At 41.3% G+C, this 13,045-nt stretch overlaps 1 protein-coding gene across 1 annotated transcript in view; it reads left to right on the forward strand.

Annotated features, from left to right (window-relative positions):
* tmem104 (transmembrane protein 104) overlaps positions 1–10,196 on the forward strand; it is a 54,674-nt gene extending 44,478 nt beyond the window's left edge. Inside the window, exon 10 of the mRNA XM_070848289.1 lies at positions 9,202–10,196. Within this exon, the coding sequence (XP_070704390.1) occupies positions 9,202–9,965 (764 nt within the window). The 3' untranslated portion in view covers positions 9,966–10,196. The remainder of the gene's footprint in view (positions 1–9,201) is intronic.
* The last annotated feature ends 2,849 nt before the right edge of the window (positions 10,197–13,045 follow it).

The raw sequence follows: 13,045 nt of genomic DNA on the forward strand, positions 1-13,045 counted from the left end.
TCTACTTTGAACAAGCCCCTTTCAAACACCATCCACTCCAACCAGCCATCATTCATTTCCGTTTGAAATTTCAAGAGCTTGTTAACCTTTCTTCTGTCTTCTCAGCACCGTGTAATAACGAGCCAAAATCTTGTAGATCTGAGATGTGAATGGAGCTGCATATAACATACTTCATTACTCACTGTGGCACGTTACTGTTAACCTTTATGATAAAGCATTATTTGCAAGTGACATTTGTGAATTTAAATAAACCATATAATACTGCTGTGAGGTGGGATCTTTGACATTAGTCCATCATTTATGGCACCGGGCTGTTTCCAGCCTGTCTTTGCTGTCCTTAATTTTACAGCCTGGCAAAATTCGTAGTTTGAACAGTTTATCAGCTATTTATTAGTCATATACTTCAATACATTATACTTGTCACAAGCCTGTAGCTGAAAACTAAGCCACACACATGAAAAATGAAACCAAAGCAACACTGAAACAGACAAATAAAATGTGAAATGGAGTTAGTAGAGTGAAGCGTCTCCACCATATAATTTCCTCGTGCATAAGGTTGATAAATGCATTTAAAGGTACATTCTGTTGCGAACCTGGTGCAGTCAGTCTCTTCATTTCCTGCCTCCTGCCCAGTGGAAGTAGGTTGGATCATTATCAGCTCTGCAGAAGACCCCCTCCTTGACACTGACAGGAGTAGAGAGCTTCTCTAATTGATATTGAGTGGTATGAGAGGAAGGGAATAAGTTAACAGCCTCCTCACTCAGTAAACGAGTATTAATCACTTCCGTCCATCTCTCCTGGGATGGATGGATGGATGGATAGCTGTTTGGAACCTCAGAGGGGTTACTGTCTATATTAACTATTGAGTGAGTGCCATATGGATCCTGTGCTTCCAAAGAGCAACAATTTATTTCAGAGGAAATCTTTTTTTATCTTTTTATCTGATGTTCCTTTATGAAACGTTCATCCTGCCACTGGTTTTGTTTACTTTTCACTTCATTTTCTGAGCTTATTCACAAGAACTTATATACTCTACTAACTATACTAGTATATACTATACTAACTATATATATATATATACTATATATAGGACTATGAATACCGACAGTACCTACAAAAGGCATGGTCTTACAACGCTGAATCAAAGTAGATTTAATTTGGCTCTTCTTTGACACTTTCTCTTTGACGTTAAAAGGTCCTTTTCTCTTGATCAGTGTGTACAAAAGACACATTTAATCCTCCCATTTCAGTTTTCTAAAACAATAAAACATGGAGGTGAATAGTGTTTATAGTAACTGTACTTAATGGTTGCCCTTGTATTTGCTTATATAGTTAATAAAAACGGATAGAACAACAACAAAACGGTTTCCTCTAACTCTATAAGGTTATATATGAAAACACACACAAATGCAATTGTCTAATAAATGTTTTACTATTGCATCTTCACAGTGACCAACCAGACTGTGATAAAGTGAATATTTATGTGAAATATAGTAAACTGCTTAATTTTCCTCCTCTGCACCAAGAACAATTGACTGAGGGTTAAAGAGTCACAGCTCCAGTGATCTGTCCATCTAATGCTCTTAGTTTACTACAACATAGTATATGGAGCTCTCAAAGTGCCCACAGGGATATTCACAGCTGCCCAGTGCCATTTTAAATGGTTGAGGGAGGGAGCTATTGTTTCTGAAGGTCAGGGGGACTCTGGTGGGTGGCTGAGTGGAAAGTTCAGTTTGTCCAGAGCGTGCAGCTCACAGGGGAAGGGTGAAATATGAGCAGCTCTTAATGAACCGTACAGCACAACCACAGTTCAGAAGTCCTGAAAAATTACATATAAGGAGTAAAAAAAACAGACTGAAAAACAACATTCCCTTGCTCTCGTTCTATGAAGCTTCTGTTTTCAGCCAAGGACTAAGACAGCAGACTTTTTAGAGTAACTAAATAACAACATGGTCACAGCCACTTTCACTGTTCTGCCCCTGCCCCCCAGCTCTGCTTAGTATTGATGTTTCTTTGTGTAATGAGAGGTTTGACTTCCTGCTGAGATGAGTTCAGGCTGATTAGAGGGATGTTTGGTGGGTGTCTGCCTTGGTTTGAGAACATGATCAATTAGATCTATAGCCAGTAACTAAGCTTTTAATTATGGTCGGCAACCTCAGGGTCAGAGAGGCCTTCATTCAATGGCAGTGGCAATTTTTTTTAGGGAGGAATTAAACTGTGCCTTCAACCATGTGTTTTAAAAGAAGCTGTTTGACTTTACTGGTTATCTGTTGCTTAAAATCCTGAAACTGGGAACCTCCAACTTCCCAAATGTAGTGGGCAGAGAAACATTAACCTCTCCTGTAAGTATTATTATTTGAACAATGTCCATGATAAAAAGGCCATTTTAAATGTCCATGTTTATCTTATTAACGTACAGATAAACCGAGAATTTGGACACCAACATCAGCACACTGCTAACTCAGTCCTGAGACCTTTGTTTTATGTGAATGTGATGAAGGATTGCCCCCTGGCCAGCAAAATCTTCTTTAGGCTGCAAAAGATTGTTTTCATTTCTATTATTATATCATATATTATTTTTTGTGTTTGTATTGTTTTTTTCGGTCAATAATAAGGTGAAAAAAGCTCAAAGTGACCTTTTTAAACAGAGAATACTTTTCTATACTGGAACCAGAGAATAGTTGGAGGTTGCTTATTAAATCACCTCAACTATGATTGAATTATCTGATTTTGTGTCTGTTAATTGATATCTATTAACTGATATTTTAAACTAGAATAAGACATTGTTTTAAAGATGGTTACAACTATATGTTTTTATTATGGCATTTAAAATCAATGAAATAAACAGTCTTCCTACCAACCACACTGTTTCAGTGTGTCACAAGAGTGTGGAGTGGAAGCATAAGCAGATAATTAGTTATTAGCTAGCAAATCTTTGTGTGGTTGATTGTCTCGCAGGTCATAGAGACGAGTGCATTAACTTCTTATCTGTGGACAATCTACACATTTTCAGAGTTCTGGCTGAATGAGTGGGCTAATTGATGTTTTCATAAGCTGTTAGATAGTGTCATGGAGTTTGGCTGGCTCATCACTGTGAACCTGAGCTGTAGTATAGGGCGGACACACTGCTGTGCTGCTCCGTGCTGTGTTTACTGATGGCCCTATCTCAGATAACACAACTTGTTACGAGGCAAGGCGGCCACTTACCACCCAGTCGCCACCAAATGCAGCAGCAGCAGGCAGCTACCCCCAGTCCTGATAGGTTTGAAGTCATCGAGCTCTACCACGGCAAGAAGTCCTGAGACCTTGGTAAGAAACGGGCAGAGATCCAGGGGTACTAATTACTTAAGAGATTATCCAAGAGCACTCAGAGAGTGTCTCTCTTAATTAATGATGGGATGATTGCTGTGCACTAAAACCACTAGAGGGGGAGAAGTTTAAATTGGCAAACAAGATGAGAAAACCATAGTGCAGCATCACTAGAACCTTGCGTTGCATTAGAGTACAGCGTGTTTGAAATGCTGTCGCAGCATTGTTTCTCCTCTCAAACATTAAAGCACAGCCGAGAAGTCCTTGACCTTCTCACTATCATCAATGAATTGCTCACGTTTAAGTGTCCAAGTCATTCTCTCCCAGGAGCGAGACCCCCCAACTTGCAGCTTCGTCGTTCTCGGTTGCACGTGAGATTGATCACCTCCCACCTTCTACTATTTTCTACTCATTAATTGAGTCCAGGAATCCCATCTCTTCTGAGATGGCCTCTGAAGAATCCTTCTCCGTATGCAGTCAATGACTCCTTGGAGAATAGAGAGTGTGTGCTAGCCTTGGCTTAACTGCTACAGCTTTGTTTGCTACCAGTGAGAATACAGATGTAAGGACCTCCTCTGGAGGGTCGTTAAGTTGAGGTATTACTCACAAGGTCATTGCCATCCCCATCTAGGTAATATAAATCACAGGCTGTAAGATGGACAGGCACTAGTTATGTGGACGTGATGTGTGGCTGTTTGACACCTGTTCAATTTTCTCAGTTCCTGTTGTTGCACATGAAGCATACTGGAGAGTGTTGGTGGGTCCCAGCATGTCACTTTGAAAGTGCATGTAATCACAATATCCTGACAGATATCTGCCAAGGTAAATGACTCATCCCATCTGAATGAATGAGATTTGTGGAGGGTCTTTGGAAAGGTGGGTGTCGCTGCTAGATTGCAGTGGGTGGCATAGAGATGTGTGAGATGAGACTCAATGGAATCTCTTAAAGGGGCTTGATCATCCTGTCAATACACAGCCATAAAGTAAGGCACAAGCAGTAATCGCTGTAAGAAGAGATGACATGTTTAGATTAAAACAGGATATCATTTGTATGTGTTAGTGGTTGCAATATACTTTGTGATAGTCAGTGAATAATACATTTTGATTTCCAGCCTGTTACACATCAGTCCAGTCACATGGGAGGCCATAGTGAGTTTAGTGATGTAAATAAAGCACTAGACTGCGTTTCCTTGGTCCTTCAAAGAAGTCAAGGTGATCAAAGCTAATATGCTCTTATTTCATGGCTGCATAGTGCTTCAGCATTGAGATTCATAGCTATAGGTGCAACGAGTGCAATAAAATTGTCACGGATAGACGTGATCGGCCCACCTCATGTAGCATGATGCCGCTGAGAGTCGGTGACAAATGAGCACATTATGAAAAGCTTCATTCTGCTGGCTTCGTTCTTGGTGTTCAGCTCCTCTCGACCATCTGATTGACTTTCAATTTCTTTGAAAATAAGGGGTTAGTTCCTGTGTCTTAAGTAAGATAAATGAGTTCTCTGCTGCTAATTAGCATAAACCTTTGTGAATTGTGCGCAGAAAAAAAGAGATGTTATGCTTTAGATTTTGCAATTTGGAGGGATTCAGAATATTATTTAGTCATTAACCCTCATTTATATTTAACTAGGAGCTTACCAGTATGACCAGCCGAGCTGTCCATTCTCACAGGCTGTCTTGCAGCATCTTAATCTTGGCTGGACTTGCAAAAAGGTGCTTTAGGTAGTGAAGTAGTGCCCAACCACCCCGAGGTATTGTTAATTAAAAGCCCCATGCTTGTTTCCTTCCTGCAAGTGTTGGAGTCAGAGAGGAGAAAAGCTCCCTTTCTCCTGTCCTGCACCTTTTTCTCCCTCGTGTACAGCAGGCAGACAGGTGGCTGTGCTCCGTGCTTCACCCAGAGCTCACATTACAGACAGAAAGGTATGAAGAAGATGAGAGTTTGAAGGAGAATGAAGACAGAAGGAGCAGTGGGGCTAAGGGCAGACAGATAGGCTGTAGAGGTGGCTCTTTCACACATTCAAGTTGTTTTTAGGGGGAGAGAGAAGTGGAGAGTAATTCTGACAGGGACTGTCTATCTCCAACATGGAGAACATGGCAGTTGGAGACTGTTTCATGGCCTCAAAAGACACGGGACTTTTCTGATGGCATCAGTAGATCTGCTGCGGTTAGTCGATTCATAAACAAGTGGATCAACAGAAAATTAATAACTATGTTGATTTAATTTCAGTCCTTTTCAAGTAAAAAATTGATCAAATGAGAATTGATTCTCTCAGTGAAATTTCATTCTATGGTTTCAGCTTCTCAAATGTGGGAATTAACTTTTTTTTTATGTCAAACATTACAGTAAATATAGCAAACAAGCTTCATCATTGTGAACTTGAAGGAGTCTTAAGTGGCTTTTTTTCCCCACTATTTTTAACATTTTATCAATCACTTGAAAAAATATTTGAATGAATCCAAAATGAGAAGAGTCGTTACATGCAGCCCTACATTCACGTGTCCGTGTCTCCTTGAATGTTGGTGTGTTGCCCAGCCACTTGACCTCTCTATACAAGGAGGAGTAAGGTCGGAGTGTGGAGGATTGCAGAGCAATGCTTTCCCCAGAGCCAGAGATTACATTGGATGTGATCCAAAGATACATTAAATATTGAACACTTGTGCAACAGGTTTACAGGGTTTGGCCACTAATGTGTATGAGAGCTTACATCTACTCTGAACTAAGTGTATGGAAAGAGTGAAACTAGAGTGAGGACTGTAGCTGTGTGCTCTGGCCCTTCATAACCCTGATATATTTGTGTTGATGTCGGCGATGCTTCCTTTTTTTACTGGCCCCTAAATGTCTTCTCCTATATTGTGACCCATAAAAACCAATAGAGGAAGCACACATCTTGCTTAATTTATTTTTCATTTAGCCTTTCAGTGTCATCTTCCCTTTTTCTTTTGGACAATTTAAATGTGGTTCGGATTTGCCTCCTTTGCTCTTCCCTTTACTGCCACACAACCCCCAGAGATGTGAAAAGGCCTGTGTTGTTTCCCCCAACCACAGTAAAACATTTTTGGATGTATCCTCTCTGGGGTGGTTTGGATCAATGACACCTACTAATTCTTTTTGAGGTATTTTCTTGGTGATGGGCCTTATTTATTTGTGTTTCTTCTTTTTCTTCTTTAATTTGATGCTGTTTATTTCTTTGTTTCAGTCTGGATACTATAAGTCATTCATATCCTCCAGCCTCTCCTTAAGATATTAGAATAAACAAACGTTGTAGTAGTCTTACTGTTTCCTTATTAATCCCCCGTAGACACTTCCATTCTTGTTTGTAACATTTTTTTCCGTACACTTGCCTGCGTCCTGAACGTCTTTGTGGCTGAAGGTTTCTCCTTCCCTTTGCACAGGCCGTTCCTGATAATTGGAATGAATTTTCTCCTCCTGACATACATTAAAGTGCCATTGCAAGAGCACACAGTAGCTGATTAATAGAGCTTGTTTGAAACTTTAAACTACCACCTTGCACCCCCCCCTGTTCAATCACTACAACCTGTGCTGGAAACAGACTCTATTCTAGGACCTGCTGCTCTTGCCCTTTTAAACTCCTCCATCAAAGGCAGCGAGGATCTCTCTCTTTTATTGCATTTCATTTCATTTATGCATTACACCGGGTCTCACAGAGCGTATAGAAGCGTATGATATAGAATCATTTTCTGCAAATGTGTGGCAAATTATGCTATGAGTGGTACTTCCTAAATGTCACCCTGTGTTTAAAGGAGGACAGCTTGATGATGAAAGTTGAGGAGTTGGCTGCTGGCCATCGCAGGGCTATGACTAACTCCTGGTGTCATGGCCTGATTGATTGTGCGTGGAGGTGAGATGGCTTACTGGGCCACATGACTGTCGGTCTGTAACAGGACTGCATGCCACACTCAGAGGTCTTCTTTAGACATGCTCATGCCAGTTTCCAGACAGGCACCTCCAGAAATCAATTGGAGATGAACAGTCGGAGGTGGAGACACAGACACATAGGGAGGTTTCTCTATCTTCACCTGGCTCCAATGACTTTATTTCGGGCCATGAAATGTTCCCTAGTTGGTTTTTTACGCCTGATAATTCTGGGACAAACTGCTGGAAGGCAGTTTCACGCTGGGAGAATGAACTTTCCTCACATGTGATGTATTACCTTCCTTTTTTAGAGCAGTGTATGTAGTGTTTTTAACATCAATGGATGACACACTGAAATATACTATAAACAAGGTATAGTGCACATTTCACGCACAAAAGCATTCCTAAAGGCTTCACATAAGGCGTCTAAAACATCAAAGTTAAACAGCTAAAACATGAATCAAAAGTATAGGAAACCATTTTATAGGAAGTTATAAAGATACGGTGTTAAGATTAAAGAAAAAATAAAGATAAAAGGGGTGAATAACAGGTATATAGACGGACGGGATTTAAGTGCAATGTGGATCATCAAAGATTTAATCAAGTGCAGTTTACAACTCACTGTTGTCGTTAGATTCAGGACAAGTCTTTTGTCTTTCCAGTTGCTAATAGTGAGAAATTGTTGGTCGTACACCCAGAAGATTTTTAAAGGTTGTTGGGTAATGTTGGTCAGATGAACCAGGGGGGAAAATGCTTGTGGCATATTTATTCTTGATTAGCCCAGTTGTAAATGATCAGAAAAATACTTTACATAAAATTGTTAGATTAAGATTGCAGCATGTGGGAGTGCATAAACTACATCATCTAGCCTACTGTGCAGTTCCACTCTACGTTGGTCTCCCTCCGATTAATAAAAGATAGAGAGATCGCTGTCCGTCGAAGCAGTATTTATGTATTTTACAGTGGTAGAATAATGAAGATTATTGAGTTGTGGCTGGATTAGGAAGGGGCCAAATAAAAGGAACATGTCAGGTTTTGGCCCAAGCTGACCCAGGACTGCTGCAATATCCCAACCCATCAACCCTCGTAGTTGTACTGCAGCTAAGCTCTGCCTTGTTGGCATGCATGGAGGGTATTGGACAAGAAAATAATAATGTAGTTCAGGGAAAGCAGCAAAACATGAAGGGGAAATGGAATAAACGCATGTTACAGTGTTCTCTCCCAGTCAGACTGTTGTCTGAACAATCCTCCAGGCCAGAGCCAACTGGCCTTTTTTAAAATACTGATGAAGACTGAATGCACACACCAGTCCATTATGCAGATGCATTCGGCTTGAGGTTGTCCTTGTCCAAATAAAAAGAAGCAAAGAATATACATGATGGGTACAAGATGGAAAATGAATATGAGTCATTGATTTTCCAAGGTATGGAAAATACAAAGTTGGCTGCACCATCGGTTTTATTTAATATGAAAATTAAATTGGCAACACCGACTTGCTAGATGACTCTGCACTTGATTCAACCAATATGTATTAATAAGTCATTTTGTCATCTTTGACTATTAGTTGACTGACCAGGTAGCTACAGCTCACTCTTTCTACGATCGTAGAAATTATACATTCTTCCTTTTTAAAAATTAAAAGTTTGATTTGTAAGCAATGAGACACATCCTTTCTCAATTCATGACATAGTCACTGGTTTTGCTGCTACAGACTAGAGGATGTTGGGATATAAAGGAAATGTGCCATTATCCTGTAACTACCCCTTTTGCCACAATGGCCACTGTTCGGCAAAAGTTACTCACTTTTAACTACTTTTAGCCAACTGTGTGAATATCCAGTAAATAGCATGACCATCACTAAAGGGCTTGATGCCTCTTTGTCCACATTAGGCTTTATAATGTAGCACCACCTCATCCCAGCTTAGTAAGGTGTTCAGTAGGTTTATGTGGTGTGTGTCATCATTGTGGGTAATTTACTGTCACAGTCTGTTCCTAATTCCATCTCTGTTCTCTTTACAGCGTTTACCATGATGATCATCTTGGCCCTTATACGCATTGCTAAAGGCACGGGCGAGGGCCACCCACCTGCCGCATCCCTGTCTGGGGTACCCAACCTGTTTGGGGTGTGCGTCTACTCCTTCATGTGCCAACACTCCCTGCCCTCCCTGGTGACGCCCATCTCTGAGAAGAAACACGTCAGCACCCTGGTGTTTGCAGACTACATCCTGATCCTGGGCTTCTATTCCCTCCTCTCGTTCACCGCCATCTTCTGCTTTGACAGCTCGCTGCTGCACGACATGTACACGCTAAACTTCACAGACAACTGCAACGTGTTGGATATTCCATTCCTGCGTTACTTCCTTGGCCTGTTCCCAGTTTTCACCATCAGCACCAACTTCCCCATCATTGCTGTCACACTTCGCAACAACTGGAAGACCCTGTTCCACCGGGATGGAGGCACTTACCCATGGGTTGTGGACCGCATTGTGTTTCCCCTCATTACCCTGGTGCCCCCGATCGTGGTGGCCTTCTGCACCCACAACTTGGAGTCCTTGGTGGGCATTACGGGATCCTATGCCGGCACAGGGATCCAGTACATTATCCCAGCCTGCCTTGTGTATTACTCTAGACGTCATTTGGAGCCCATGATGGGCAGAGATGCCATTAACAAGCACCGGTCTCCTTTCCGCCACGCCTTTTGGGTGTGGTTTATTTGGTTATGGGCCGCCTCCTGCCTCATATTTGTCACGGCCAACATCATCCTGACTGACACCAAGAAATGAGAACTCACTGTTTAAAAAACGTTCTAAAACATTTTTATCTTTTGGGCCAGTCTCTCGGTTCCTGTACACGATGCCTTACTCGCTGCTGGCTGGACAGTGTGCCTTTTTATGGGACTTATATTAAATGTAATTAAGAGTAATTTATCAAATTTCTTAAAAGGGACCAAATGTGAAGTGTTTTTGTTCCATCAACAAAGCTGGAAGAGTGCATGAAAACAATGTAAGGGAAGTGAAAAGTGATGCTTTGTCAAAGTTTCCATAAGGATTTGCACGCAGATTTTAGAAATATATCATAAGGCTTCAGTATGCCTCAAACAAACTAGTTCATACAAGTGTTGTATGAAGTTGGTTTACCTGACACATCGTCGGTTTAGTTGGAAAAACTGTCAGACACAACCTCCAGAAAGGCTGGGGGCAGCGGGTTTCAGACGCCGTTTCACAATCCAACACTTTGTATGAAGCAAACTGAGGCCTTAAGATTTTTATTTGTTGTCCATCCTGTAGTTTTTTTTTATTTTTGTTTACCTCATTTAAATTCCAAACTATAGAAAAAGGTTTTTAAAAAAAGACGGAATGGAAAAGGAGGACAGGAGAAAGGGAGCTTTTCCCTTATGAATAAGGGTTCTAAGATTCAGAGCGATCCACTGGACCTTCAGAGCCGATTGTTCAAATAAAAATATATTAAAGCAATTGAAAGAGCAGAATAGTGACAAGAAAAAGAGCGTATCACATCCAAACTTGAGCCCTGTTGCGAAACTGCTTGGCATCTCCACAGCTTAGTAATGAAATTGGAACAGAAACCATCAGAAAAAGAAGAAAAAGGTACGAATCAGGGATGATCAGTCTTTTAAGGCTGACGTGTAACCATTCCTCAGAGGTGTCTGCCGCGGAACTCCTGGTCTCCCTGTGAACATCGGAGCTCCGTCTGTGACAGATCCACTGACGGATAGGCCTCTGGGATGAGCTCCATCTCTGTTTATCACCAGGCACTCACGCCTGTAGTTCACACACGGGGCATGTCTCCCGTCTTTTACTGCTCAGCACCCATTCATGACTCTGTCAGCCTCTTACTGTATCTATCACACTGCCCAACACCTGACAGGATAATAGTGATCTACTGTGCTTCATTTCTTGCTATGGGGACGGCATCAGTGGCCAAAAAGTGAAGGGAGGTGAGCCAAATGTGACTGAGCTTCATACAGTACCCTGTAGTACTGTAGTCTAGTCATGCTGGTTTCACTGACACTTGGCAGCTTCCTCTCTGTTTGTTATTGCTGTAACACCTTCATCTTCTATCTGTCTTATTTTGTCTGTCTGTCATTATTATCTGTGAAATGCCTCTTAAAGGAATGCTTCACCCAACATACATATAAACACATTTTCTTGCTTTATCTTGCAGAATTCAGCAGTGCTGATAGTATGGTAGTATTGGATGTGAAATAAACAGTGTCCACGTTCCTCTGGATAATCCACAGAGTTACTGTGGAATATTTCTCCTGGTGGAAAGTAGTTCTTCTAAAAACTGTCCATTGTGTGGTCTGTGGGTTATCCAGATTGAAGTAAATGTTGCTGTTGAAAAAGAGAAATCGTAGAAATAATCATTTCTGATTGACCCGAACAAAGTTCCAGTTAAAAGTTGAATCAAATGCGGTGTCCAATATAACTCCCTGTTTGATTTTTGTTGCTTGTGCCCACTATGAAAAAAGGAACGGCCTTTTACTGTTCCCTGTTAATTAATCTGGAGAGTGTTTGTTAGGTAGGAAGTTATTGATAAGTAAATGACAGGCACAGCTACAGTTCTAAATTCAGCTTTACCAGATAACTTCTACTGTTCAAACACACCTAATGAGATTTAAACTGACAAAAAACACAGTTGAACGTGTGCATAGATATGGATGAATGTCCAGGATATAAGCATAGTAATACAGTGAGTGCTATGAACCCAGATATTATTCAGAGGTGTTCATCTCTTTTCCTTGTTTTAAAGGCTGCTGCATGGTTAAGTGACACATCATTCCTGAGCTTATTTGACTGTTGACTCAACAACATATCCATAGCTTTATATGCATCTTCTGGAAGCATCAACAACCATAACCAAAAAAATAATTCATGAAGATACAAACATGTTTTCACATTGAATGTACTCTAACAACAAAAGGGTGCTTCAGAGATTGAGCTTTGAACTGAGATGTAGAAACTGAAACAGCTGATGTTGAGATCCAGACTTGGTGTGTCTGGTTTGGGTAAAGCACCATCTTCTCCTCAGGTCACAGAGCATCAGTGTTGGTCATGATGGTCACCTAGCTCTGCTTGGGAAACATATTTTCTACATTGATCCGTTAATCGCCTAAAATGATGCAGTTACCACCAATGAGAGTTTCAGGATCCACTAATTGTGGTAAAGGGGACATATGCACACTACAACACCACTAGTTTTCTCACATTAGTATTTAAATGCCACTACAGTTGGGCTCCATTGAAATGCACGCCCAGTATCAGGGTGTACAGTAGTTCAGTGGGTTGTCGGGCAGTTTGAGTGGACGTGCAGCTTTTTCATCAGCTGCTGTAATGCACTTTAAATTGAAAGCTAATGTGCTGTGACCTCAGTGTTTTTAAGACACTGCAGCTGTGAGACTTGTGCTCATGCATTATAGCGTTGTTGTAGTGCTGGAGTGCTGTTGAACGGTCGAGAGGTGCCTCGGCTTTGTGCTGTCGTCGGCTTTATTGTCGCAGGTTTGGGATTGTCAGTGGTGTCTGTGGGTCGTCAGGTCACGTCAGTCCTGCATAGGTAGAGCTTCTGTCTGTGTGTTCTTGTCCGCTAATGGGTGGGAATGGCCGGGGGATCTGTAACACTCCCTGCATGCTCACATACATAAAACATCATAGTTGTATGTCATTGATCTGCCTGCGATCCCACTGCTGTGCCGTTTCACCCTCCCATGTTCAGATGTTACTGGTCTCTCTCCTCCTCACCTGAAGTGAAACATTTGTATGAGTACAAACACTTAACCCTTGGATAGATATTTGTTTTTCAGAGATCTGACTGCACACGTTTGTGCGTGAAGATGTTAAATGTGGTT

The sequence above is a fragment of the Pempheris klunzingeri genome, chromosome 17 (assembly GCF_042242105.1).
Source record: "Pempheris klunzingeri isolate RE-2024b chromosome 17, fPemKlu1.hap1, whole genome shotgun sequence".
NCBI classification, from domain to species: domain Eukaryota; kingdom Metazoa; phylum Chordata; class Actinopteri; order Acropomatiformes; family Pempheridae; genus Pempheris; species Pempheris klunzingeri.